Here is a 25,525-nt window from a genome sequence, read left to right on the forward strand (position 1 = left end):
TAGAATGATCTAATGTGGTTCACTGTAGAAAGTGAGAAACAGATTGGCCTTGGATTGTCTATGAAAATCTGAAGATTTTTTTTTCACAGATTAAGTTTAAAAAATGCAGTTAACAACTTGAGCATTGAGTAGAGAGTACTTGAATAAGACTTTTTTTTTTAGTATACTGGTTTGGATTATGCAGCCAACTTTTATGAGAGGGCTTAGGGATTAGGATAGAAAGAACTTGTCGAGAAAGAAATTTTGGGCTGCACATTCAAAGGTAGACTTCTACTACAGACTTCTTTGGGAGCATAGTGTGGTTAATTATATTAATGGAAGGAAGTCATGATATTGGCGAATTAGAAGAGCAAATGAATCCAAATTTTAGTTCTGCAGAGTTGACTTGAGAGTGTGAATAATTTAATGGAGTGCTCCTGTAAGAGAAGTACCGGGAGAGGGACTGAGAGACGTGACAACCCCATGCAGCCTTATGGTGTTTGTCCTTCATTTATACAGCCTTTGCTGAGACCAGCTAGGAGTTTTATCTTTCTCTGATCTTCCTGTTCTTTCTCCAAGCAGTGGTGAGATTTGTTTTGTAAATTGTCTTTATATAGGTTAGTCTGTGAAAGATTACACCATCTTGCAGGCACTGTTACCATGGCTCTGCTTGTTTCTGCCCCAAGCAGAAGTGCTTTTCCTGAGATGACTCAACTACTCATGCCATGATCAGTGTACCATTGCCCAGACCGTTCTGGGTCGTTGACTTTGTTGCACAGAAGGGTTGTGGAAATAGATTATCTAAAAGGGGAGTGAGGTTGAGGGTCAGGGGGAGATCGGTTCCTAGTTTTCCAGTCTGTATCATTACTCACCCAAGCAACTACAGAACTAAGCCAAACACCTCTCTTGCCTTCTTCCTGTCCATGTGCAGTATTTGTGCTCAGCGTGGAAAGACACTAGAGCTAATGGAAATATCTATGAGGTCATAGGATGTGATCTTATCACACATTTGGTCTTTGTCTAGCTTCATACACATTTTTTTAGATATTTGGGAGAAAATGGCTCAGGTGCACTCTGATGCTGTTATTGATGTGGAAGGATCTTATTGAGTGATTTACCCAGGAAATGTTAGGAATCTGACTGGTTTTAACCAATTTCTGCATTTACTATTCTTCTCTTTATAGGTTTATAATCTAGAAACACCAAACGCCAGTATTACAGTATCAGAAAAAAGATTTTCTTTGATTTATGAAGGGATTCTTTAGTTGTCAAAGATTTTTTGACATTTTATTTAATGAACTATTAATGTGTTTCCATTTGGTTTTGGAACCATTTGCATACAACTTTTAATTGCTGGTTGCCACATATTCCATTCCATTCTGAATTCAACTCTGAAATTAAGAGAAAACTGAACTACAATTTACAGAAACTTAATGTAAATGTGTTGTTTGAAATTATATTATTTGCAGGGTGTCCATTTCCCCAGCACAGAGGGAAGAAATAGGACAAAGGTAGTATTCATGTGCTGCTGATAGTGAAGCCTGAGCTGGACTATGATGAACTTCTGGGTGGGAAACCATATCTTGCTCTTTTTTACTCCTGGTACCTAGTGCCTGGTACTTAGAAATTGACCAATAAAAGTTTAACTGTTATTAATTCTTGGATAAATGAATATGCCTGCAGGCTAACTAAGGGCAGTGCACTCAGTTCCTTGGTAATATCCGTATACTTGAAAAGGGAACAGGGCTATAAGAATTCTTTTGGAAAAATACCAAGTGGATATTCTATTTTTCTCTGTTGATCTTGATGTAGACCATAGGTCTGCTGCTCAGAATTAGGTTCTTTGGGCCTCAACTTTGTTATCTTATTTTCTTAAACAGTTTAGATGGGTTTAAAGCACAAACTAGGCTTTCAGTGACCACAGTTACTTCCCATTCTCTCAGTCTTTTCTGAGAAAGAGATTCATATTGGATTCATATTGGATCTCTTAGCATTTTTTAAAATTAACATATAATGTATTGTTTCCAGGGGTACAGGTCTGTGATTCATCAGTCTTACACACACAATTCACAGCACTCACCATAGCACATACCCTCCCCAGTGTCCATCACCCAGCCACCCCATCCCTCCCATCCTCACCCCCCTCCAGCAACCCCCAGTTTGTTTCCTGAGATTAAGAGTCTCTTATGGCTTGTCTCCCTCTCTGGTTCCATCCTGTTTCATTTTTCCCTCCATTTTATGATCCTCTGTCTTGTTTCTCAATTTCCTCATATTAGTGACGACATATGATAATTATCTTTCTCTGACTTACTTTGCTTCGTGTAGTAGCCTCTAGTTCCATCCATGTCATTGCAGATGGCAAGATTTTGTCCTTTTTGATAGCTGCATAGTATTTGTGTGTGTGTGTGTGTGTGTGTGTGTGTGTGTGTGTGTGTGTGTGTCACATCTTCTTTATCCATTCATCTGCTGATGGACATCTAGGCTCTTTCCATAGTTTGTTAGCCTTGTTTTTAAGATCCATCTGTGACTGTTGAAAAAGTAACCAAGTAAAATCCTTTGAGATGTTTCGATTCCTAGAGCTGTAAGCAATCTTAGTGACATTTAAACAACCATTTTTTAAAAAAAGATTTTAATTTATTTGACAGAGATAGAGAGAGAGAACACAAGCAGGAGGAGTGGCAGGTGGAGGGAGAGGGAGAAGCAGGCTCCCTGCTGAGCAAGGAGCCGATGCAGGACTCCATCCCAGGATCCTGAGCTGAAGGTGACGTTTAACAGACTGAGCCACCCAGGCACCCCTAAACAACCATTTTTTTAATTCCTGTAGAATCTGTAGGCGAGGGATTGAGGTAGGGCCCAGTAGGAATGAATGCCTGTGCTTTACCTTCTCTACGGTTTTGACTGGAAGACTTGTGAAGGAGAAGCTGGAATCATCCCCAGGCTCATTCAGTCAGATGTTGGGCTGTTGAGAGTGGCTGTGGCTGTCCACTGCAACTTTAGTTGGGGCTCTTACCTAGAACTCCTATTTGCGGCTTCTCCACGTGGCCTGGATTTGCTGTAGCTCATATCATAGTGATTGGGCATCAAGGATGCATGTTCCCAGAGAGAGAAGCAGGTGGCACCTGTATCCTTTCTGATGACCTAGCTTTTCATGTCACATAGCATTCCTTCTACCGTATTGATCAGAGCAGTCACAAGCCAGCCCAGCTTTGAGGGGTAGACACGGAGAGCTTCACTGGACTGGGGAATGGCAAGCTTCTGAAAGCACACATGAGGCTGCAGCCATTGCTTTATTGCTGGAAAGTCCAATCTACCACACGATGTAACTCCCACGTGTCTTGCTAAAATGTTCACATGTGATTAATAATTTATAGCCCCCTAGAGTGCTTTTACCAAATAGACTATTTACCAATTCCTTGTATCCATTTAAAAAACAACCTGCAGTTAAATGTCTTTTTTTTTTTTTAAGATTTTATTTATTGATTTGACAGAGAGAGATCACAAGCAGACAGAGAGGCAGGCAGAGAGAGAGAGAGAGAGGGAAGCAGGCTTCCTGCCGAGCAGAGAGCCCAATGCGGGACTCGATCCCAGGACCCTGAGATCATGACCTGAGCCGAAGGCAGCGGCTTAACCCACTGAGCCACCCAGGCGCCCCTGCAGTTAAATGTCTTAAACAGATGCTGAAATTGATGGAGGGAAGTTTAAATTTAAAAGAAAAAATAGTAGCTTTATTTGTATTTCTCAGTGTGGTGATTACAGGTTTGTTAATATTTTGGAGAGCAAATAGTTAGAACTTCTAATAAAATGAGATTGTACAAGGAGTAAAATGACTGCATTTCTTCTCTGACAGAAGTAAATAATGAATACTCAGCTTCTAGGTAATTTTTTCCAGTTCTTTTTGCTATATGCTATTTAACTTTTCCCATACCTTAATTTTAATCGAAGGCAACTTAGTTTAGACATATCGTGAAGGCATACTTTATATAGTTCTAAGCTCTATTATGTGATTGAATAGGGAGTTACAGAGAGATTTTATACAGGAATTACTCTAAGAAATACCAAAATTGGTAAGATCCTCAAACTTCCTTTTTTGATTTGTTTTGCTTTGTTTTTTATTCTCTCCCTTTGGGCAAGTTGCTGACTTTGCTAGTCAGAAGTTCTTTTCTTTTCTGCCTGGCCACTTCTCTTCAGGGTGAAGGTGGTCTGGAGAGGCCCAGCAGGGGACTGCCATGACCAGATTAAGTTGGACTCATTCTGGAATGAGAGTCTTGGTCATTTTGAGACTGTGATCTGGTTTGGAGTCCTCCCAAAGGAACCAGATTGAGTAGAGGATGAAATTGATCTTTTGTGGGATGGCCTGGACAAGGACTGTAGGCACGTACCATCAACTCTTAACGTTCCAACTTACTGAACTAGTGGACCATGGTTTAAATAGTGCTGTGAACAGAAGTGTTAGTAATTTATCTTGCTGGGTATTCTAGACCCAGAGTCTCTTTTTCTCACTTTTCCTCAAGAATTGCAGTAATTTGGGGGCAACTGGGTGGCTGGGTTGGTTAAGCGTCTGTCTTCAGCTCAGGTCATGATCTCAGAGTCCTAGAATTGAGCCCCCTGTCCATAGGGCTCGCTGCTCAGTAGGGGGTCTACTTCTCTCTCTCCCTCTGCCCTTCTTCTTCTTTCTCTGTCTCAAATAAATAAATGAAATAAAAAAATAATAATTACAGTAATTTCTTCATCATATTCTCTTTGGGAGAAAGATATAATGAGGACACCACCGGTCCTATTGTCCATAACACTCATGTGTTTCTCCTTGAGGTACAAAGCTATATCTGCAGCTGACTTTTTCCTCCCAAGTTTCATATTTCCCACTCCTTTCTAGATAGTTCCACTTGGAACAGAAGTGGCACAGAAATCTCAAATTCCTTATGTTCAAATGTAAGCGCATCTCCCCACCCCCCACCCCAACAGACCTGCTTTCCTTTTATGTTTCTTCCCTTGGTTAATTCCACAGTGATTCCAGACCAGAAACCTGAAAATCATGCTAACCCCACCTTCTCCTAAGCCCTCACTTAAGTCTTCGGTTCTAATACACACTCAGACACCTTTATTCCTTACACTTCTCACCAGCCCAGCCCTGGTTTAGATCCTCATCTGGTCCTCCCCGTCTCCCCATCTCTTCTAAACACCCCATGATAATCTCTTCTTGTATGCATTTCGCTTTATTACAGCTGTTTCACTCATCTGCCTCCATCCTAGACATGGATTTTGCTCTCTTCATTCTGTCTCTGTGGCATAATAGTGTGATTATCACGAAAAAAGTTTCGGGTTTTTCTTGGAAGGAAAGCAGACAGACAGCTAGATTGGCTGGCATACCTACCTTTATTTTCTCTAGGCAAGCCACATAATGTAGTAGCCAAAGTTGAATTTTAAAAAATGAGACCTTTCTTTAAAATGCTGAACATTCTCTTTGTTGACTCAAATTCTAGAGAAAAGATAATCTTGTTTATCTAACTGAAAGAAAAAAAAAATAAAACAATGCATTTGTTCATCTGTTTAAGGATGTAGATTACTCTGAGCTTTCTTGATTTCTTAAGGTAAGTAGTGAGCACCAAGAAGAGAGAAAGTCTTGTGTGTAAATTCACATACAAGTGAGGTGGAAAGTGTCCTGAGAGAGAATACCTCCTTCAAAGGAGATCAACAGAGAGGAAATATCATTTGTCAGGACTTTGGTCAATTACTGTGACGTGAGGAGGAAATCTCAGGCACCAGAAGGCAGGCTGTATCTGGAGGAATGAAAAGCCGATAAGGTGTCCAAACCTGATGGGAGATGAGGATAGAAAATTAGGTTATGGCCACGTTGTTAGGAATGTAAACTCTAAAGATAGGAATATTTGTTCATTTGCTCTTTGCTATGTCTCAAGTGCCTAAACTAAAAGAATGTCAGGTATGGTACATAGCAGGTGCTCAATAGTATTGACTGAATTAATAAATGGACTTTGAAACCCACCTAATTTATTGGGACACTATTTGATAGCCATGACCTCCCCCCGGCCCCCAGCAAAACTTAGAACACTTAGCTGACAGCAGATTGTGAAGGAAAGAGTGTTGGGGAACTCATATCTGTACCCTATACACTCAGATGTACACAGAAAACACTTGCCTCCTCTTTCTGCATCTTCATCCTTCGCCTTCATTCTTACTCTGTTGCAAACAAGCATATTCAAATATCTTTCATTCTCCCGAAATCTCTGGATTTTTAACTTCCTTTTGTAACAAAGAAAGATTTAGATGTTGTTTTTGGGACTGATTTCTTTTTTTCTTTTTCTGGTGATATTTTCATTATTATATACCCAGTGGCTACTTTCCATCATGCCTCAGTACCTGGCCATGATCGTAACCCTGGGACATTCCAACTGTGTGCAATTTCTGGAGGTTCTTCAGAACCTTGAGAACTTTACTCTCTTCAAAGTCAAATCAATGTTTCAAATTCTGCCTACTTTTCATTGTAACTGTAATAGCAAAAACTAAAAGCCTTATGAGAAAGAAAGAAGATACTACAGAATCCCAGTGCAAAGGAACACACGCTTCTAGGTACTTAATGTCATTCTCCCGAATGCTTAGTGTGTTAATAAAAAAATCATCTTCTGAGGTTTTTAAAAAGTAGAACCATCACCTTGACATTCATCACTATATTGCTTCTTTAGATTAGTTGTGGCTTAAGCCTTTTGGATGATCTTGGAAATCCTTGAATGTTCTGAAAAACGAAGAACTAGATTTGATCCTGCGTGTAAAACATTTTTTTGGGTACTACTTCTCATTTGTTTGAATGAGATTTTTTTGGAAGAATCTCAAACGTGGTGAACTGAGAGAAAATATCTTGGTGCAGAATGACTTTCCCCCCCCTATTGTCAATATGGCTATCATTTCAGTCCCTGTTCAGTCTGTTGCTTATCAGACATCCTGTCTAGGGAAAAATAGCAGGGTAATTTTTACTTAACATGGCACTTTTATATATTTGGTCTCATTTAATCTTTGCAATGACCTTGTGAATATCATCAGCACTTTTAATGATGAGAAATCTGGGCTTGAGAGAGAATAGACTTGAGTGGGATCACACAGCAAATTATGGAACTGAGGTTTGAACAAAATCCTTTTCTAATCAGATCAGTGCAAATGATGGTTGGTACATTTCATTTTGAATAGTAAGTTTCATATATATATCTTCAATGGCATTTTTTGTTGTTGTTTAATAAGTCTTGGTTAACTGTCTTAGCAGTAGCCAAAGATAAGTTTGTTGTCCTCTGATATTTTTTAAAAAATTTATATCAAGATGTTCGTTATTATCTTACCTACCGAGTTTTGCAGATGAATATTCCAATCAATTCTCTGCAGCCCACCTGACCAAAGTGGAACGTTCTTTATGTCGGGCACTTTAAAATGGGAAAAGAGGCCTATTGATGTGGGTGTTGGAAACAAGAAAAAAGGTCCCTCTTCTCCCATCGTCATCTCTGTGTAGGATTCTCTCACAGTCCAGGCATTCTTTGTCTTGGAATGGATGCAGTTGACAAAGGAAGCAGTGTTGCTGCTTTCTCAACTGTGCTGGTCCCCGCTCAAGGCTCCTATTTTGTGGGGAGAGAAGAGAGTAGGTTTGGGTCACAGGCTGCCATCAGTACAGATTTGATAGTAACTAACCAAGGCGACCCAGTCTGGCCCCAGGTCTCAGGGAGCAGTGAAAGATCTCCCTAGGGAATCTCTTCAGATTTCCTCAGCCCTCAGAGTGAAGCCTAGACAGGCCAGAGCTGGGCTTCTGCACTAGCCAACTTTTAATTAGTTCTTCTTTCATGGATCCTGAAGTGATTATCTTTTTAAAATTGTTTTTACATTTCTGGGCTTGGGAGGTTTTCACATTGACCACAGCTAACAGGAGGCTTCTGTTTGTTTTTGGACAGGTGGCTAGGTATATAAAAAGGAGTTACCCAATGATTGTCTTCTCTAAGTTTCTCAAGAACTTGCTTTCTCCTCCTCTTTTTTTTTTTTTAAATTTTGTTTATTAGAACTAGAGAGAGAGAGAGCAAGCAAAGTGGGGGGCAGAGGGAGAGGAAGAAACATGCTCCCCGCTGAGCAGGGAGCCCAATGTGGGACTCTGTCTCGGACCTCCAGGATCACGATCTGAGCCAAAGGCAGATGCTTAACTGACTGAGCCATCCAGGCATCTCTCTACTCCTTCTTTTAATATTTTTCACATCCTTCATTTCTTGATATCCATCATGTCAAAACATGATGTAAAATTATTAAAAATTTTACACTTTGGGAGCGACTTGCTCCCTGCTGTTTAACTCTGGTGCATCTCTTGGCTCCTGTTCCAGCCCTTGTCCCGTCTCACAAAGCCTAGTTACTTCCCCCCGGCTTGTCCTGAACTGCTCTCCATGTTAGGAACAGGGTAGAGTGCCTTATTCTCTCTGTGACCAAGTCAAGGCATTTGGTGAAAAGAAATCTGGCAGTACTAGAAAACAAATCATTGCATATCCAGGTCATGATTATAACGAGTAAAGAAAGCAAATACATTAACATACAGTAGTGATTATGATAAATATGTTATCCACATTTCCTTATTCTACTTTCTCCCATTAAGGACCAAGACAACTTAACCGTGCAAGAGGATAAAGTGATAATTTTTATTGTGAGGTTCTCTTTTCAAAAGCCTTATTATATATAGATATAGATACAGATATATTAATATAAGCTGTATTTTATATATATAGATAGATTGATATCGATATTGATATATATAATACAGCTTTTGAAGAGAACCTCAATAAAAATAATCATTATAGCTATAAAATTATAGAGTTACATTTTTATAATTATGTTAAATTATAAAATGAAAATTATCTATATATCCTACATAAGTATCTAAGTCAATTATTTTAATTGTATAAGAATGGAAATTTTCATAGTAATATAGTGAAGGAAGCACCTGCCTACTGCTGATTTCCTTCTTAATATTTGATTCATTATTGTGATAACTTCTGTCTCCTTTGGATTTGGAAAATGACCGAGTTCTTCCCCTACACAAAGAGCCCGAAATACCATAGAGATAGGCTCTGGGTCTGCCCCGGTCCTGATGGTCAGAAGCCCTGGGAGCGCTCTGCAGACGCCAGACACTCGTGCTCCGTGCTTGCTGCGCCATCTAGTGGAGCCGCGTGCCGCACGTGCCCCCGCCAGTTGAGCATAAAGGACTGACTGCGCTGTTTTAAGGATACGGTGTGTGAAATGAAGTGTTTGTCCATGTATGCGCAAATCCTCCTAACTTGTGTAAGGAGTGGTACTGCTGGAAAATGGCGGTTGGGGTATTCAAAAAGAAGATTTGGGGCTTGTCGGTTGTCTGCTTCCACAAATGCAGTTACTTCTAACCTTGAAGTTATTTTTGAGCTCACTCAACACAGTAGAGAGCAGATAGGAGTAGAATGATCGATGACAAGTTCATATTAAATTCCTTTTGTTCGTGAAGTTTCCCCTTGATATTTATAAATCTCACAAACTTAGCAGTGATAAAATAATCAAAGTCACTAATATAATACTGCAGTATTTACTACTTTGGGGGCTGCAGTAGAGTGTCCCTCGATGTATTTAACAACTATAACCAAAGCTCTTGTGATTTTTAAAACTTAACAAAATACAGTTTTCTAATTAAAGAAAAAAAAAAAAGGAGTTCTTAAAGAAGATGCTAAATCCGGGAATAACCAGCAAAATCCTCAGAATGAAATTTGAGAGAAATCTAACACTGCAAATATTAAAATTTGTTATAACAGTCAATAAAAGTGTCTGCCCAGGCACAGGAATAACCAGATACATAGATCAATGGAACAGAATGGAACTCAGAAATCCGCTGTGAGGGCGGAATTTTGCATTAATGAGGACAAGAGGAAATATTCAATAGTGTTGAGAAGGAAGATTAGCTATCCATAGGGTTAAAAATAAGAATGGATCCCAGACTCATTCTTTCCCCCCAAAAGAGATTCTGGATGATGAAAGGATTAAAAATTAAAAAAAAAAAAAATGAAACTATAAAATTACTAAAGGAAAGTATGGATATTTGAAAGATAATCTTAATGTAGGAAAAGTGCTAACTCAATAGACCCAGAAGCCATTTAGGAAAAGACATTTTATCCTTATAGCAAAACACAAAAGTTGGTAGAAAATTACAAAACATTAATACTTAAGGGTAAATACTGCATTCCTTTTTTTTTTTTTTAAAGTTAAAATGGATTAAATTTTATGTTGACACCACTAACAGAGGACTGTGGAGACTACAGAGAATAAGAGATGAAAACAATTTGAATTTGTGTTTCTCTGGCTAGCGTGTGAAGCTAAGCATCTTTCCATGTGAATGCCATTTGCTTTCCATCTGTGAAATGGGTGTTTCCTGAGGTGCTTTGTGAAAATTCTTTTCTCATTATTTTGTTTTGGATATAAATCTTTTACTATATATATTGAAAATATTTCTGCATCTACTTATTACTATTATTATTATTATTATTTTCCTTTTAAAAATTATCATTTTTACTCTGGAAGTTTTATTGTTTTGTAGTCAGATCTCTCATTGTTTTCTTTATGACTCTGGAATTTGTGACTGGACCAGGAAGGCCTTCCACACCCAGAAACAGTAAAAGTATCTTTTGGGGAGTTTCTTCAAATACTTCATATATTCTAATTCATTTTGACTTTCTAATGCTCCTGCAACTCTTACATTAGTGGGGGGATCTAGCCTCCTTTTTACTGCATTGATGGTGGGTGACTTGTGCCCACTGATGGAAATGCTCAGTTCCTGTGTAGACAGCAGTCTAGCTTACTGCCCCCTTCATTGCAGTCTCTTCTAAAACTGAACATTTCATAGAGAGGACTCTAAATTCTGGAGTGCATTCTGATATCTAGAAGGAAAACTCTTCTTTCCCTGTACTTTTTCAAAATCTTCCTAGCCTTTCTTGTATATTTTCTTTCCCAGATGAATTTTAGACTCTGCTCTAGTTCCATAGCAGTCCTCTTGAAATGTAGGTGGGGAATGCATTGAACTTAATTTTATTAAAAAACAAAACAAAACAAAAAAAATCTTCAGGACATTGATGTTTCTTCCTTCCCCTCACATGTTACATCTCTCCACTTACTTAGTTTTTCTTTTTTGTCCTTCAGTAAATTTTTCTTCATGTACATTTTGTGTATTTTGTTAGGCTTACTCTACTCTTAGATATATGTGGTTTTTGTTGATATTATAAATGAAGGTTTTTTTTTTTTTTAACACTCTATATTTTTACCTGGTGTTTGTCAGGTAGCAAGGACATTCTAAAATACCTTTGACAGGGCGCCTGGGTGGCTCAGTGGGTTAAGCTGCTGCCTTCGGCTCAGGTCATGATCTCAGGGTCCTGGGATCGAGTCCCACATCGGGCTCTCTGCTTGGCGGGAAGCCTGCTTCCCTCTCTCTCTCTCTCTGCCTGCCTCTCCGTCTGCTTGTGGTCTCTCTCTGTCAAATAAATAAATAAATAAAAATCTTTAAAAAAAAAATAAAAAAATAAAATACCTTTGACAGTGTTAAATATCCAGGATTGGGTTGTTTTTGTTTTGTTTTGTTTTGTTTTACATTGAACACATTTATTATGAAGGTTATTTTTTTAAGAGTTGTTATTAAATCAGTTTCACTTTATAATTGCAGAATCTTAAATTCCAGAAAATACTGCCTGAGTATATTGAAACAATATGCCACCTGGGGCCTCTCTGCTCTTCGGAGAGCCAGGCATACTTTTCATGAAGTTCCTGTTCCCAAATCCTCACCATGAGTTCAGCAAATTTGGGATCCCTTCAGCCTCTACCTGGTGCAGCTAGCTGTTCCTGCCGCCTGTCTCCCTTGTCAGCCAGACCCCAAACCCAGCCCCTCTCTGTTTCCATAAAACATCAGTCACACCAAACATTTTGTGAATTTAGGCTGAAGATGAGAGATCATGGGGAAGGGTTTCCGTCCAGGACCCCAGTCAGGCTCACTGTTTTCTTCTCTGAACTTTCGCATCCCCTCTTCCTCTGGGTCAGGGAATAACAGTTTGGAAATCACCTTCCCTCATTCTAAGCCAATTGGAGTCTTATCTTCTAAAAATGCTGAGCGCTTTTCCTGAAGGGAAGTATAATGAGTAAAATTTTCTCTACTCCCTTTCATATCAATAAAGGCTACATACTTGAATATATTCTTGTAAATGGCTAATGAGTATGGCTGGAAAAAAATCTAGAAAAATAGGTTAATGGATTTTATTTTGTTTCATGCAGAACAAAGAACAAACAACTTAAGTATTTATTGCACAGTGTCAGTTCAAACTCAAAGACCTTTTAAGTCCTTGGGAAGCAAATTTAAATAACATTATGACTGTAAGGGTTGGTATATCTGAATGTAAGCTTTTTAAAAATGGCATTGACCCTGAAATTTTAATCTTTAGAGAACTGGACAGTAGGTGATAAATTACTTGAAGACAAACCATAGAGATAAAACGTAGTATTACAGTCATTCTACCGTGCTAGCGTTCATATTGTTTTAAGTACATCTGGCTTAGGACCGTCTCTAAAATGAAAATTATAAATCAGTTTGCTCTTGTTTCTTATTTTGAATCCACAGATAACACTGGTATATTTTCACTACATGGGATATTGTTGGTCAGTGCAGTAGAATGTAAATTGAGAGCTTTATTAATAATCACAACCTGTTTTACCCATTCAGTAGCCAGAAGGGTGTACCTCCTTCCATCATGATCCCAGTCATCCAGTGACACTACTTACTAACTCATTTTGGACATAAAATGTGGCCCCCTCTTTCCTGCTAAGCATGAGTACAATAGAGTTGTTAATACAGATCTCATTAAGTAATAAAAGAAAAGGGGAAAAACAAAGGAAAGGAAGCTGTTGGTGGGGTGGGGGCTAATATTCATATAAATACTTGGTATGGAGCTAGGTGGTGATGACCTTGTGATGACAGTGCTTACTGTGCAGTTACCATCCCCCTCCCCCGGCAATAAATCAGGGTGTGTCAGAAAGGGGTGTGAAATGCAAAGAACACGGGTGACACCGTAGAAACTCCTTCATCTTGAATGACAGACCCGCAGGGTCCGTGAGACAGCTCACTCTTCACATAGTGAATACAGAGTGGGCCTGTCCCCTGTTTTCGTGCCTACATTACGGCAAAGGTGTTGTCCACAGACAGCACATTTGTTTTCCTTGCAGTGAAATTCTGTGTTCCTCAAAGTGCAGTGGCTCTATTAGTTTTCATATGGGAACCTGAAGCTCAGTGTCTTTGACAAAAGACTTATTCAAGGGGATGATGTACCATAAAAACAAGTTTGTGCCTACAGAATAAAACAAAGCAAGGATAGTATCCCTTAAAACTAACTGCTTTCATTTTCAGTATAAGTCAACCACACTGGCAAAAATCTGTGAATGTGTCTTCCTCCAAAAGGGGGGTGATTCCTGCGGTGTTAAGCCCTCCTTAACCTCGGATCTGCTGTGGGCCGGCATCTGTTGGCTGTCTAAGGACAGGTTTGGAATTTAGCATTTTCCCGCACTGTGAGGGAGAGCAACCACTCAGAGATTTCCAGAAACCCTGGATGCCTCACTATAGAGCATGTGTGCTTTGTGTTCTCTGTGAGTCGGAGGAATATTTAGAGAAAGAGTACAACTCATTAGGCCTATGGATCTGTGGACCTGTCAGCTAACTCCTTCTCTTTCTTACCGTATAACACCGTATGACTCTTAGAGATGAAAATGATGGAGCTTAGACGGAGATAAAGCCAGCCCACTCCTAAAAACAAAAATCTTCCTGGGTAGGAGTGAGGGTGGTAGTTCATGTTTTTGTTTTATGTCCAGTCCATATCTTTCGCTTGTATCCTCATACAATTTTTTAAAAAAGATTTTATTTATTTATTAGAGAGATAAAGTACACACAAGCAAGGGAGGGTGGCAGGCAGGGGCAGAGGGACAAGAAGACTCCCCACTGAGCAAGGAGCCCAGTGGGGACTTGGGACCGGATCCAATCTTGACCTGAGCCAAATGAAAGCAGACACCTCACTGACTGAGCCACCCCAGCGCCCTCCTCAAACAAATTTATCCCTGACTGTGTTTTAAACATCAGTTTCAGTTTTTTGACTGTGATCTTAGGCCATTAGACACTGATTTTTTGTTGCTACTTGTTGATCTTACCAAATTAGCCATTCACCCTCCTTATTTCAGTTAGTGTTGTCAGATGAACTATTTTAAACAGAAGCAATTATTTAGAGAAAAAATTTATATCCGCTACTCCCTAATTGTTTAAGAAAGTTACCTGAATACTTTTTAAAAACTGGGCTCTTGATGACGCTGATTATGAACTATGTTGGCCTTTCATAAAATTAATTGCGGCGTTTTGATTGATAGGATCTCCAGAGGTGGGTAAATGGTGCTAACGAACATGGCTTTGTCCTGGTATCTTTCGGAGCTGGTGTCAAGTACCTGTCCGAAGACATTGCTAACAAGCTGGCTGGAGCTCTGGGGAGACTGCCGCAGAAGGTGATCTGGAGGTAAGGTAATCATGCTGGTTGTTTCTTCACTGCTGATTTTCGGGATCTCCTTGCCTAGCCGGCAGGTCCCAGTCCACACAGCGTGCTGGCTCCCTGGCAAGATGAGCAGGATGCCCCTGACTTCTCATTCTGTTTCTTAGCCTGTTGAAATCTAGGGACGAATTTATGAGACTCTGTGATGGATAAAGAGAGAGATATCAAGCCTATATAGCCTGTAAAGAAAATATGATGCAGAGTGATTTATCCTTGTCTCGGGTGCATTTTTGTGTTACCTTCAGCTTTATATCCTGTTTCCTTCTCTTAGTTATTGTCATTTAAAAAAAAATTGTTGTAATTACATGCATTTCTAGATACCTTCTGTATACCTTCACATCAGTGTTGGAATGAGGTAAAGAATGATGGGTGAATGAATAAACAGGTAAAATGTTTCATGGAACTGTTTGTCCTTTATACATGCTTTTTTATTTCATTTATCTAAGAGACTGGGTTTTTAAAAACACAGTAACTTGCCAGTTAATGCTGGTTAAAGCAGATCCATAGATTGCCCCCAGCTTCCTTTGGGAGACCCTGCCAGCAAGTGTCCGTCTCTGGACCCCCCCCCCCCCCCCCCCCCCCGTCCCCACCATGTAAACATCAGACCTGAACACCATGTACCGTGGATCTCTTTAGTCCCTGCCACTGCCATTGGGCTCCAGGGATCCTGCAGTGACTGACATCGTCCCCAGAGGTTCAAGCCATTACTAGTAGGGTCTGAATACTACAGGTTTTTCCTTTATAACAATTGTGTAAAGATTAGGTCCCACTTTTCCTGTCTGAGCTATGAAATGGACACATATTTTTATCCCCACCGTTTAGGACTTCTTCTCTGGATGCCAGTTCGATTGCGATTTCTATATTAGGAAAACCAGAAAGCACCCTTCTGCTTTGTTGAGGACAGGGTGTGTCTGCTCAGTTCAGACCCTTGCCACTTGTCAGATGAGTCATTAAGCATGTTCATGGTTTATCTTGGAAAGATCTTGATCTTTAAGAAACCATTGAATTGTATCCTTTGCCCCACAGAGCACCTGTCTCCAGGGCCAAGCTCGAGAAGAGTACTTCCTGCTTTCTTCTAATTCTCACACCTTTCCTTAGGCTCTATCCACTGCCCAGTGGGGCCTCCCTGCTTCTTCGCGTTTCTCCTTCTGGGTCCTGCTGGAGAGTGACTTTCTAGAACAGGTTAATTTGGATCCTTCCCACCCCACCCCCTCACCCACTATAATCGGATGAGAAGAACTGAAGGAAAATCTCAATATAAGCCAAGTGCTTTTTGTTCGTTTGTTTTTAATTAATCTCAGTGAAAATGTGAAAAAGAATATCAAAATTTTCTTGTTGCTAAAGCATGGTTTCCTTCTTAAAATATCAACAAAAGATCATGTAACGTTTATTTTAAATCTGATAATTTAACCACAGAGTCTATACCAGGAGTTAAGTTGGATTTTTGAAAGATTCAATGTCTGATGATGTACATTTTAGGTTTTCTGGAACCAAACCAAAGAATCTAGGAAACAACACTAAGCTCATAGAATGGTTACCACAAAATGACCTGCTTGGTAAGTCAGCTGCATGTAGGTACTTACTTGGCTTTTGGATCTGAATTGTATAAATGTGATTTTTGCATGTGAACATCTTCTCTAATACGTGTGTAGTTTATGAAAGAGTCGCCGTGTCATCCGGTGTCTCATCTTAGATTTCAAGCCAACAAGTCAAATCTTTATTTATTGGAAAATAATTTGTCAAGTATACTCCTTTGTTCTATAAATTAAAATTTTTTGGCCAGTCACTAGTTTTAATTTTCTGGAAAATATACTTAATAAGCTATATAAACTGGCAGTGAATAAAGTTCTACCTGATTAGACTAATCAGCTAAAGGTAGTAAAATTAAAACAATGAAAATACAGATTTGTGTTAGAGTTTTATTACAGACTTATCTGAGAACTCAGAAAAATTCAAAGTTATTCATTTATTTGAAACCAAAGAGAAGCAAAAGGCCAAGGAAACATCTTTAGGCCAATAAACATCCTATCTTTGTTTGGTTCATCTGTTTAGATTTCCCCTTAAGTCACCAGATATTTTTGAAACATTTTATTAAATAAACACATGATTTATTTATTTATTGAGATTCTGACCCTCAGATGAAAACTAAAATAAAATTATGTGCATTTATTTTAAGATATTTGAAATATATAATTTAACTGTTGGGTAAGTGTAGATAGTAATACTGTAATTTCATTAAATTTCTAGGAAAACATGATGCCATATTATTCTTTAAGATATTAAGGAAGTTATAAAAATGGTACTGAGTTTTGGCAATATTGGCCATCATCTGTCCAATAATACTAAAATATACCAGATTATGTAAGTGTCTTTAAACAGTATTTTTAAAAATAAGCTTTTGGGTGAAAAGTATTTTTTAGAAGCTATAATGACCTGTCCTAAAAACCAGCAAATCGAATTTTGTAACTGAAAAAGTGAGGTATGTAAGTGGCTCTATATAATATTCTTAAAAATAGGCTTTTGAAAAGAATTTTTTAGATGCAATAAAGTGACCCATCCTAAAAACCAGCAAATCAAATTTTATAACTGAAAAACAGCAAGGAATTTTCCTTACATAATTTTTTTCATCTAGTTCATTATATATATTATTCTGTAAATGACAAAATTGAAGAAGAAACAGGGCAATTTACCTTTCTTAATACTTGTATTTCATTTTCATTTTTTAAAAATGTCTTTACTATTATGACTTCAGATTCCATAGACGGTAGAAAGAAGCAAGAAATTTAAATAAGAGAATCTTGACTGCCTCTTCTTCAGTACCACAGTGTGATACCATGATCTGAGAACATCTGAGCTGTTCTCAAGGGTTTTTTTGGAGAGGCTGTACAGCGAGGTCTAGCTACACAGTGGTTCACATCCAGTGGCCCTCCTCAAATTAATAGCTCTTCCGGGTTCCTCAGAATCTTAGTTCTCTACCTTTGCCAAGATTAGTGTCCTTTTTATCACCAGGTATGACTTTGTGGGTCCTCTTTTGGCTCGTCACCATGATAAGAAGATTCCTCTGGGATGAGAAGTAGGACCCGAACCACACTGTCTTTCCCCTTCCTTCCTTCCATACTCCTCCCTGCCCTCCACCCACCAGCACAGTCTCATTTGTTACTTCAGGACTTGGTAGTAAGGTTTTATTCAAAGAGAAGGTTTTGCTGCTAAAAAGAAAGTTTGAAAGCACTGAGAGGGCAGGTCCATTAGATGGGCTGAGTTGAGAAGCCATCTATAGACAGAGGTGACACTGAGTGACTAACCCTGCTAGCTACAGGGTGGGAGTGTCCCAGTGCCCAGCTGAGATGGAGGTTCAACACCCAGAGTCCGTACTGTACCTGGTGTGTGAATATTTAAAAGATTTGTTTCTGTGAGCTTTAGTTCCTTTCTGACCATGGCACGTACTTTCTAAGTGCAGTGTTTCTTTGTCCTACACTTCTTACACAAGGCTTTTGGTCCCTTTTTGAAATATAGGCTGCTCAGGAGGAGATCTGGGTTTGGAAATACCTCATTAATTTTGATAAATTATCTTCTTTTATCCCCGTGACAACTAGATGTTACATGATGTTCCATTGCTTACAATTAATTTTTATATGTGTCAGCCCCTACTTGTTTATATCCCCAGACTGTGAAATTGGACCCTAAAATTGTGTAACACAGAAGCTGACATGACTTGAATATTGTAAATACTTTGTACTGCACAGTTTTCCTCCTTGGATAAGCACATAAACTCTTCATGGTCTTTAGGAGTCCAGCCCCACATCTTAACTTTTTTTTTTTTTTTAAACAAAGTGTGTTCTGCTGTTAATACAGATAAATGCCAAGGCACCTGGGTGGCTGAGTTGGTTAAGCATCTGCCTTCAGCTCAGGTCATGATCTCAGGGTCCTGGGATGGTGCCCCACAAGGGCCTCCCTGCTCAGTGAGGAGTCTGCTTCTCTCTCTCTCTGCTGCTCCCCCTGCTGGTGCTCTCTTGCACTCGCTGTCTCCCTCAGATAAATAAAATCTTTTAAAAAAATATATAAAGAGAGGGATAAATGCTTGGGTATCCAGAAGTGGCTGTCTGTTTTTAGTAGAATGTGGTTGTACCCTGGTATTCTTGGCATTTCTTGCTTTCATTGACTTCCTATTTATTATTGGCCTCTTAAATAGATGTGGCTAGTCAGTTGATACTTGTGTTTGAGGGAAAGTTAAAGCCATAAATTTTAGCTATTTAAAAATGGCTTTTAACTAATATATACAAATCAGTTCATTATTTTTTATAAGCATTTTAATTGATGTAGAAGAGGAATCAGTGAAATTATGCCTTTAAAATCTATATCTAAAATGTATATTTATTATAGGGTGGATTTTTAAGAGATTCCTGGAAGATCTCTTAGAATAATATACAGTACTGTAAGTTGTTTTCTTTTTTAATCCTTCTTTAGGGCATTCAAATATTAAAGCCTTCCTGAGCCATGGTGGTTTGAATAGTATTTTTGAAACTATGTATCACGGTGTACCTGTAGTGGGAATCCCACTCTTTGGAGACCACTATGATACTATGACTCGGGTCCAGGCAAAAGGCATGGGGATATTGCTAGAATGGAAGACTGTTACTGAAGGAGAGCTGTATGAAGCATTGGTGAAAGTTATCAATAATCCCAGGTAAGTTTTCAGTTAATATGAAAGCAAATGAAAGATAAATAGCACAGCATATTGTCAGTAACCAGTTATTACCAAGAAGTTGTCAATAAACCAGTTACAGAAATATCCTTTAGATTCCTGTGTCTGATGCTTTCTGTACATCTTCCTGTAATTTGAAAAATAAAGACAGCAGTCATATGGCCAGCCGGATATGACCTTGAATAATATTCTACCAGGATTTGCCAAATTGAGGGAGAAATTCCAGTGGGAACAATCATCGGGTTCCTAAAATGTGTCAAATTTTGCGTTCTTTGTCTCATTTTAATACTCGTAGTATCTGTTTATCACTGTTTTCATTAATGACATTATAAAGATGAGGCACTTGAAACTCAGAGAGCTTAAGTAATTTGCCCATAGTTGCACAGCTATTAGAGTAGAAATTTGAACCAGGACTGTCTGATTCCAAAGTTGGTGCCCTTTGTATTGACTGCTGCTGGGTTTCCCTAAGACGAGTATCACCAAAACACAGAGATTTATTGACTCAGGTGCATGACTAATCAGAATCTTTTATTTATTTGATTTGGTTAAATATTTGATTTCTTGTGTTAACCCAGTTAACCACTGAGTCTCAAAGGGTCTGGAGAGATGACTCATGTAGTTTTAAAACAACGCAGCATCACACCAGTCAGAATGGCTAAAATTAACAAGTCAGGAAATCACAGATGCTGGCGAGGATGCAGAGAAAGGGGAACACTCCTACACTGTTGGTGGGAATGCAAGCTGGTGCAACTGCTCTGGAAAACAGCATGGAGGTTCCTCAAAATGTTGACAATAGAACTACCCTTTGACCCAGCAATTGCACTGCTGGGTATTTACCCTAAAGATACAAACGTAGTGATCCGAGGGGGCATGTGCACCCGAATGTTTATAGCAGCAATGTCTACAATAGCCAGACTATGGAAAGAACCTAGATGTCAATCAACAGATGAATGGATAAAGAAGATGTGGTATATATACACAATGGAATACTATGCAGCCATCAAAAGAAATGAAATCTTGCCATTTGCGACGACGTGGATGGAACTAGAGGGTATCATGCTTAGCGAAATAAGTCAGAGAAAGACAACTATCATATGATCTCCCTGATATGAGGGAGAGGAGATGCAACATGGGGGGTTAAGGGGGTAGGAGAAGAATAAATGAAACAAGATGGGATTGGGAGGGAGACAAACCATAAGTGACTCTTAATCTCACAAAACAAACTGAGGGTTGCTGCGGGGAGGAGGGTTGGGAGAAGGGGGGTGGGGTTATGGACATTGGGGAGGGTATGTGCTATGGTGAGTGCTGTGAAGTGTGTAAACCTGGCGATTCACAGACCTGTACCCCTGGGGATAAAAATATATGTTTACAAAAAATAAAAAAAAATTAAATTAAATTAAAAAATAAATAAATAATAATAAAAAAAACAACGCAGCAGTATTCCCCATTTTTATATGACACTCAGTTAATCTTGCATTTCATATGACAGTAGAATTTTTCTGTTTATACCTGCACGGTATGGGTAAACACTGGATTGAAAAACATTGTCATAGTCTAAGAAACAACTGACAATAAGAAAAATTCTTTCATAGAAAATGATGCAGCTTCCATATAAAAGGCTGGATTCAGGTCCACTGAGGTTCATTATGCTGCCTTAAGTGGGCCCAGAGGTAGCCTTCCTGCTCTGACCTCTTAAAGGATCCAGTGTCTTTTTTTTTTTTTTTAAAGACATTTTTTTTTTTAAGATTTTATTTATTTGACACAGAGAGAGAGATCACAAGTAGGCAGAGAGGCAGGCAGAGAGAGAGGGGAGGAAGCAGGCTCCCCGCGGAGCAGAGAGCCTGATGCGGGGCTCGATCCCAGGACCCTGAGATCATGACCTGAGCCGAAGGCAGAGGCTTTAACCCACTGAGCCACTCAGGTGCCCCGGATCCAGTGTCTTGATCCTAGCTCTGGCACTGGGAGCACTGGGGTTAGTATGGGGATCCCTCTGTGTTCTGTAGCTCTTCTTTCAAAGTTGAGTGTTTTTCAAGACAGGATTTTATGAAAAATGATAAGTATTTTACAGGCTTTTTAAGAAAGGTTTGTAAAATATAGCCCCAAAGTGAAGTTTGTTGGGGGTGGGGGGAAGATACTTGCAGAGCTTCAGGGATTGGATTTGGTCTACAGAAAAAAGCAAAAGGTTGGATTATCCACATACAATCCCTCTGTCAGTGTTATTTGAGATATAAACAGGGCCTAATTAGAGACCACGCTATAGTCATATGTCACACTGCAATTAACCCCAGTTGTGCAGTCTTCAAGTATACAGAGATACTCTGAGTACCGGTTAACCATTTAAGAGGGTATTTTCACTACATATATATATGCATATATGTGTATATATATACACACATATATATGAAATATATATACATATTTTACATGTTTAATATATTTTGTATTTATATATGTATATATTTTATTTATATTTTATATATAAAATGAAAATGTATAAACTGAAAAACTATATATAATGTATATAGATGCACCGTATGACAGTTATCTGTGGATGGCTTCATAGTGGTGTTTCTCAACTCCTTTTCCTCTGTTGAATAAGTATAATAACCTCACACCTTCACTTAATGTTATTTTAAATCAGAGCAGAGTTAAATTTCATTGCTTAAAAAAGGTGTTGGGACAAAATTCTGCATTTTTCCTCATCTCTACCTTTTAGAATCTAATAAATATACACCTCTTCCTGGTTGAGACTTATTGACTAATAGTATTTAAAAGCATAGGGAGAGAAGGAGTATGTGTGGGTAAGAGGTATGGTATAGCAAAAACATACCAAACAAACCTGGGGTTTAGAGTCAGAAACACTTGAATCTGAATCTCAACTTTGTAATCATAATCAGGTCACTCAGTCTCTCCAAGTTCGTTTTCCTCACTTGTTTAAAATTTATTTTATTGTCTTAACACAAGATACTGTGTTTAAAATATTAACACAGTGCTTGGCACATACTAGGTACTTAATAAATAATAGTTGGTTTTATTACTTTCCTCATTTTAGAATGAGAAAGTCCTAATACTGAACCTTATAGCGACATGATATTCTGTGTTCTGCCTCTCCACTCCATAGCTACCGTCAGAGGGCCCAGAAGCTTTCAGAAATCCACAAGGATCAGCCTGGTCACCCTGTCAATCGGACTGTCTATTGGATAGATTACATTCTTCGTCACAACGGAGCCCATCACCTACGTGCCGCTGTCCATCAAATCTCTTTCTGTCAGTATTTTTTACTGGATATAGCCTTTGTGCTTTTGCTTGGTGCTGCCTTGTTCTACTTTTTCTTGTCCTCGGTGACAAAATTTATCTACAGAAAAATCAAAAGTTTGTGGTCTAGAAATAAGCATAGCACAGTTAATGGACATTACCATAATGGAATCCTCAATGGCAAGTACAAAAGAAATGGCCATATTAAACATGAGAAGAAGGTGAAATGAGCCAACAGCCCACAGGATAGTAACAGATCTGTTCAGTCATTCAACTTTTATCACTATAATTTAGTCTAACAACTACTAAAAGTTAAATGTCAGTAAACAATCCTAACACTCCGTTCGTTACCTGATCTTACTAACAAAATTCTGTGGAACTAAGATGGCTGTAAAAAGCACAAACCTAAAATGCAAAAATGTATCTTATTTGAATACTGATACAGAGAGTTTGGGCACTGAACCTTTTAGAAGCCTTAATATTTAAAAATCAATTAAGTGACCGTGTCAGACCTTAATTTTGAATCTTGATACGTGTGTGTCCCAGATAAGGAATGGTTTCTTTTCTTTGAAGAAGATTTGTTTGTTTGCGTGTATGTGTGTATGTATGTGTGTTTCCTAATTAAGAGAATTTTTAGGTGGCTGCTTGGCATATTTGTTGAAGGTACAACACATTCAAGAATGAATTTGAAAGGCTCCAAATGTTTCTTTTCTAGAATTTAATATATGTGAACTCAGAACACTTTACCACGAAGGAACACTTTTCCCTCAAAACTGAATGCAGTGAAAGAAAATGAAAAGATACATGGCACCGTTTTTATACTTTTTTGGGTTTTTTTGTTTGTGTTAGCTTTTTTGTTTTGTTTTGCCTTTTTGTTTCTGTTTTCTTTTTCTTACAGGCTGTGGACCCTTCTGGGGGAAAAATACATGCAATTAAGTAAACTTATAAATCAGTTGTCACATTTACTTTTGTTTTCCCCCTACCAATAATTTGCCTCTGAAAGAATTTTGTAGTTTTTTTTATTTCATTTTAATGAATAACTTTTTGTTAAATGTGTAATTAAGACAAAGCTACAAAACTCTGACTTTGGTTCAAAGTACTGAAGATTATTGCTTATGTGGCATCTTTAAACAGGGCCGTTATTTGAATGTTTTTTTAACTGATGGATTTTTTTATAATGTAATTTTTGAATGTTCAGGTGTTATCTTTCCAAAGTTTTAACTTTAAAAAACATGTTCTTCATCCTTTTTGTTGTCTGGGCCACACAATCCATATTACATAGGTGCCAACATTTAATTAAATGGGACATTTACAGTTCTCCCTATTGGTACCTTCTTTGAGAGGTTTGAGATTCTGTTAACAGATAGACTTTACCGGTTTCGCAGAAGTGACAGAGAAATTGTATCTCTTGCTTGTGAAAATGAGTTTCTACTTCCCTCTTCACTTCTTCACGCCCCACCTCAGTAGAGTTTTCAAGTCACTGTGGCTGACATGGAACAGTGACAGTGTTCACTGGAGAATAAGGACGCACGTCACGGACATCATAAAATCAGGACCTCCCGGCTGAACCATTCACGAGTTGGCAACTCTGAGTTTATTCCATGTCATTCTGTTTACTTAGCATTTGCACTACACGTGTTGAGTGTATGCTTATTTATTCGTAGTTGGAGATCCCATGTCTGACCGCTGAGAGTAGAAACATACATTCACCTAATGACATTCACTAACATGGGAAGAGTTGTGAAAATTCTAGAATGCTGTAAAACCTTGTCATACACTATGACATACAACTTCATTACACTCCCACCAGGAGCCACTCTCCTCTACTTCGAAATAATGTCACAAATAGTTTTCTAATGTACAATGCAGACAGACGTACTGCTCTCTGAATACTTGAAGAAATGGTATTATACATATAAGTCTATTAGTTATACCTTTTCACAATCTTATCGTTATGTTGCCGTTAAAAGGGAAAAAAGGCACAGGCAATGAATGGTGGGATGGGAACAGGCTTAGAGTGTATGAATGAGTTGACTTTACTTTTTTGGAATTGGATGAAGTTGACAGTAGGCACTCAATGGATGATTAAGCATAAATTAATCTCCACTGTGATAAAAACTTAAACAATAAACATGATTTAAAATAGAGAAATGTTGTTGGAATAAAATTTTTATTCAGATTATATTTCACAATAGTATGTATATCCATTATAAACATGTTTCTGAGACATGTTTCCCAACTTTTATATGTGTATATGAGTGTAAAAAACAAAATGTTACGTGGGAATTTTTTTATTACTGTTAAATAGAGGGATTTACCTTATAAGTACATCAACATGGATCTTAAAATTATCCCAGAAGAATGTTAAGTGTAAGCATTTACTGATCATTGTTCTCTCTCTCTTTTTTCTTTTTTCCTAGTAAGCTTATTGTTAGCCAGTTTTGGTAAATAGAGTGATTTTAAATTTTCCACGTTTGGGCTAGATTCTCTAATAAAGTAAAGTTTTCAAGAAGGTATTTATTCATTTTATTTTTAAAAAGAGCCTCTGCAAATATTTTCATAGCTGGTCATCATCATATCAAATGCAAATGAGAATTAAGACATCGACCCATTTTTCTTTAAGAACCATAAGTTTTAATATCCCTCCACATAGATATAGGGGCAGAATTTGGATGTTCAGGATTGAAGGAAAGTAATATTTGGGCGAAAGTCATGGTTAGTAATTGAAGTTGAAAGTTAGAGATTCTTCTTGAGACCATAGAAATTTTGTATTAAAATGTGAGGACAATCTCAGACTGACAGGTACTACATTGATAATTTTCTGATAAGGTCTTCGTAGGCTCGGGAATACTGTCCTCAAAGAACCACCCGTGTTCGTTACCCAACCATATATTTACCACCCACCCCTACGCTGTGATACACAGCACCCCCTCCATCTGGGCGAGAATCCACCACACTGGATCCTCAGAGGACTGTCCTA

General features: G+C 38.4%; 1 protein-coding gene and 1 long non-coding RNA gene across 4 annotated transcripts in view; one reads left to right on the forward strand and one right to left on the reverse strand.

Annotated features, from left to right (window-relative positions):
* The window catches only part of UGT8 (UDP glycosyltransferase 8), an 87,936-nt gene extending 63,248 nt beyond the window's left edge, over positions 1-24,688 (forward strand). For all 3 annotated transcript variants that reach the window (XM_047718300.1, XM_047718301.1, XM_047718299.1), the window contains 4 exons: positions 14,413-14,555; positions 16,068-16,144; positions 19,053-19,272; positions 22,412-24,688. In XM_047718300.1, the coding sequence (XP_047574256.1) occupies positions 14,413-14,555; positions 16,068-16,144; positions 19,053-19,272; positions 22,412-22,775 (804 nt within the window). In that variant the 3' untranslated portion in view covers positions 22,776-24,688. The remainder of the gene's footprint in view (positions 1-14,412; positions 14,556-16,067; positions 16,145-19,052; positions 19,273-22,411) is intronic.
* On the reverse strand, positions 5,713-9,119 carry LOC125093310 (uncharacterized). The gene is made up of 3 exons (XR_007125203.1): positions 9,064-9,119; positions 7,327-7,592; positions 5,713-5,790 (listed from the first exon to the last, which is right to left on the reverse strand). It is a non-coding gene; the product is annotated as an uncharacterized LOC125093310 (long non-coding RNA).
* Positions 24,689-25,525: the final 837 nt, after the last annotated feature.

This window comes from Lutra lutra, chromosome 2 (genome assembly GCF_902655055.1).
Source record: "Lutra lutra chromosome 2, mLutLut1.2, whole genome shotgun sequence".
In the NCBI taxonomy this organism is placed as follows: domain Eukaryota; kingdom Metazoa; phylum Chordata; class Mammalia; order Carnivora; family Mustelidae; genus Lutra; species Lutra lutra.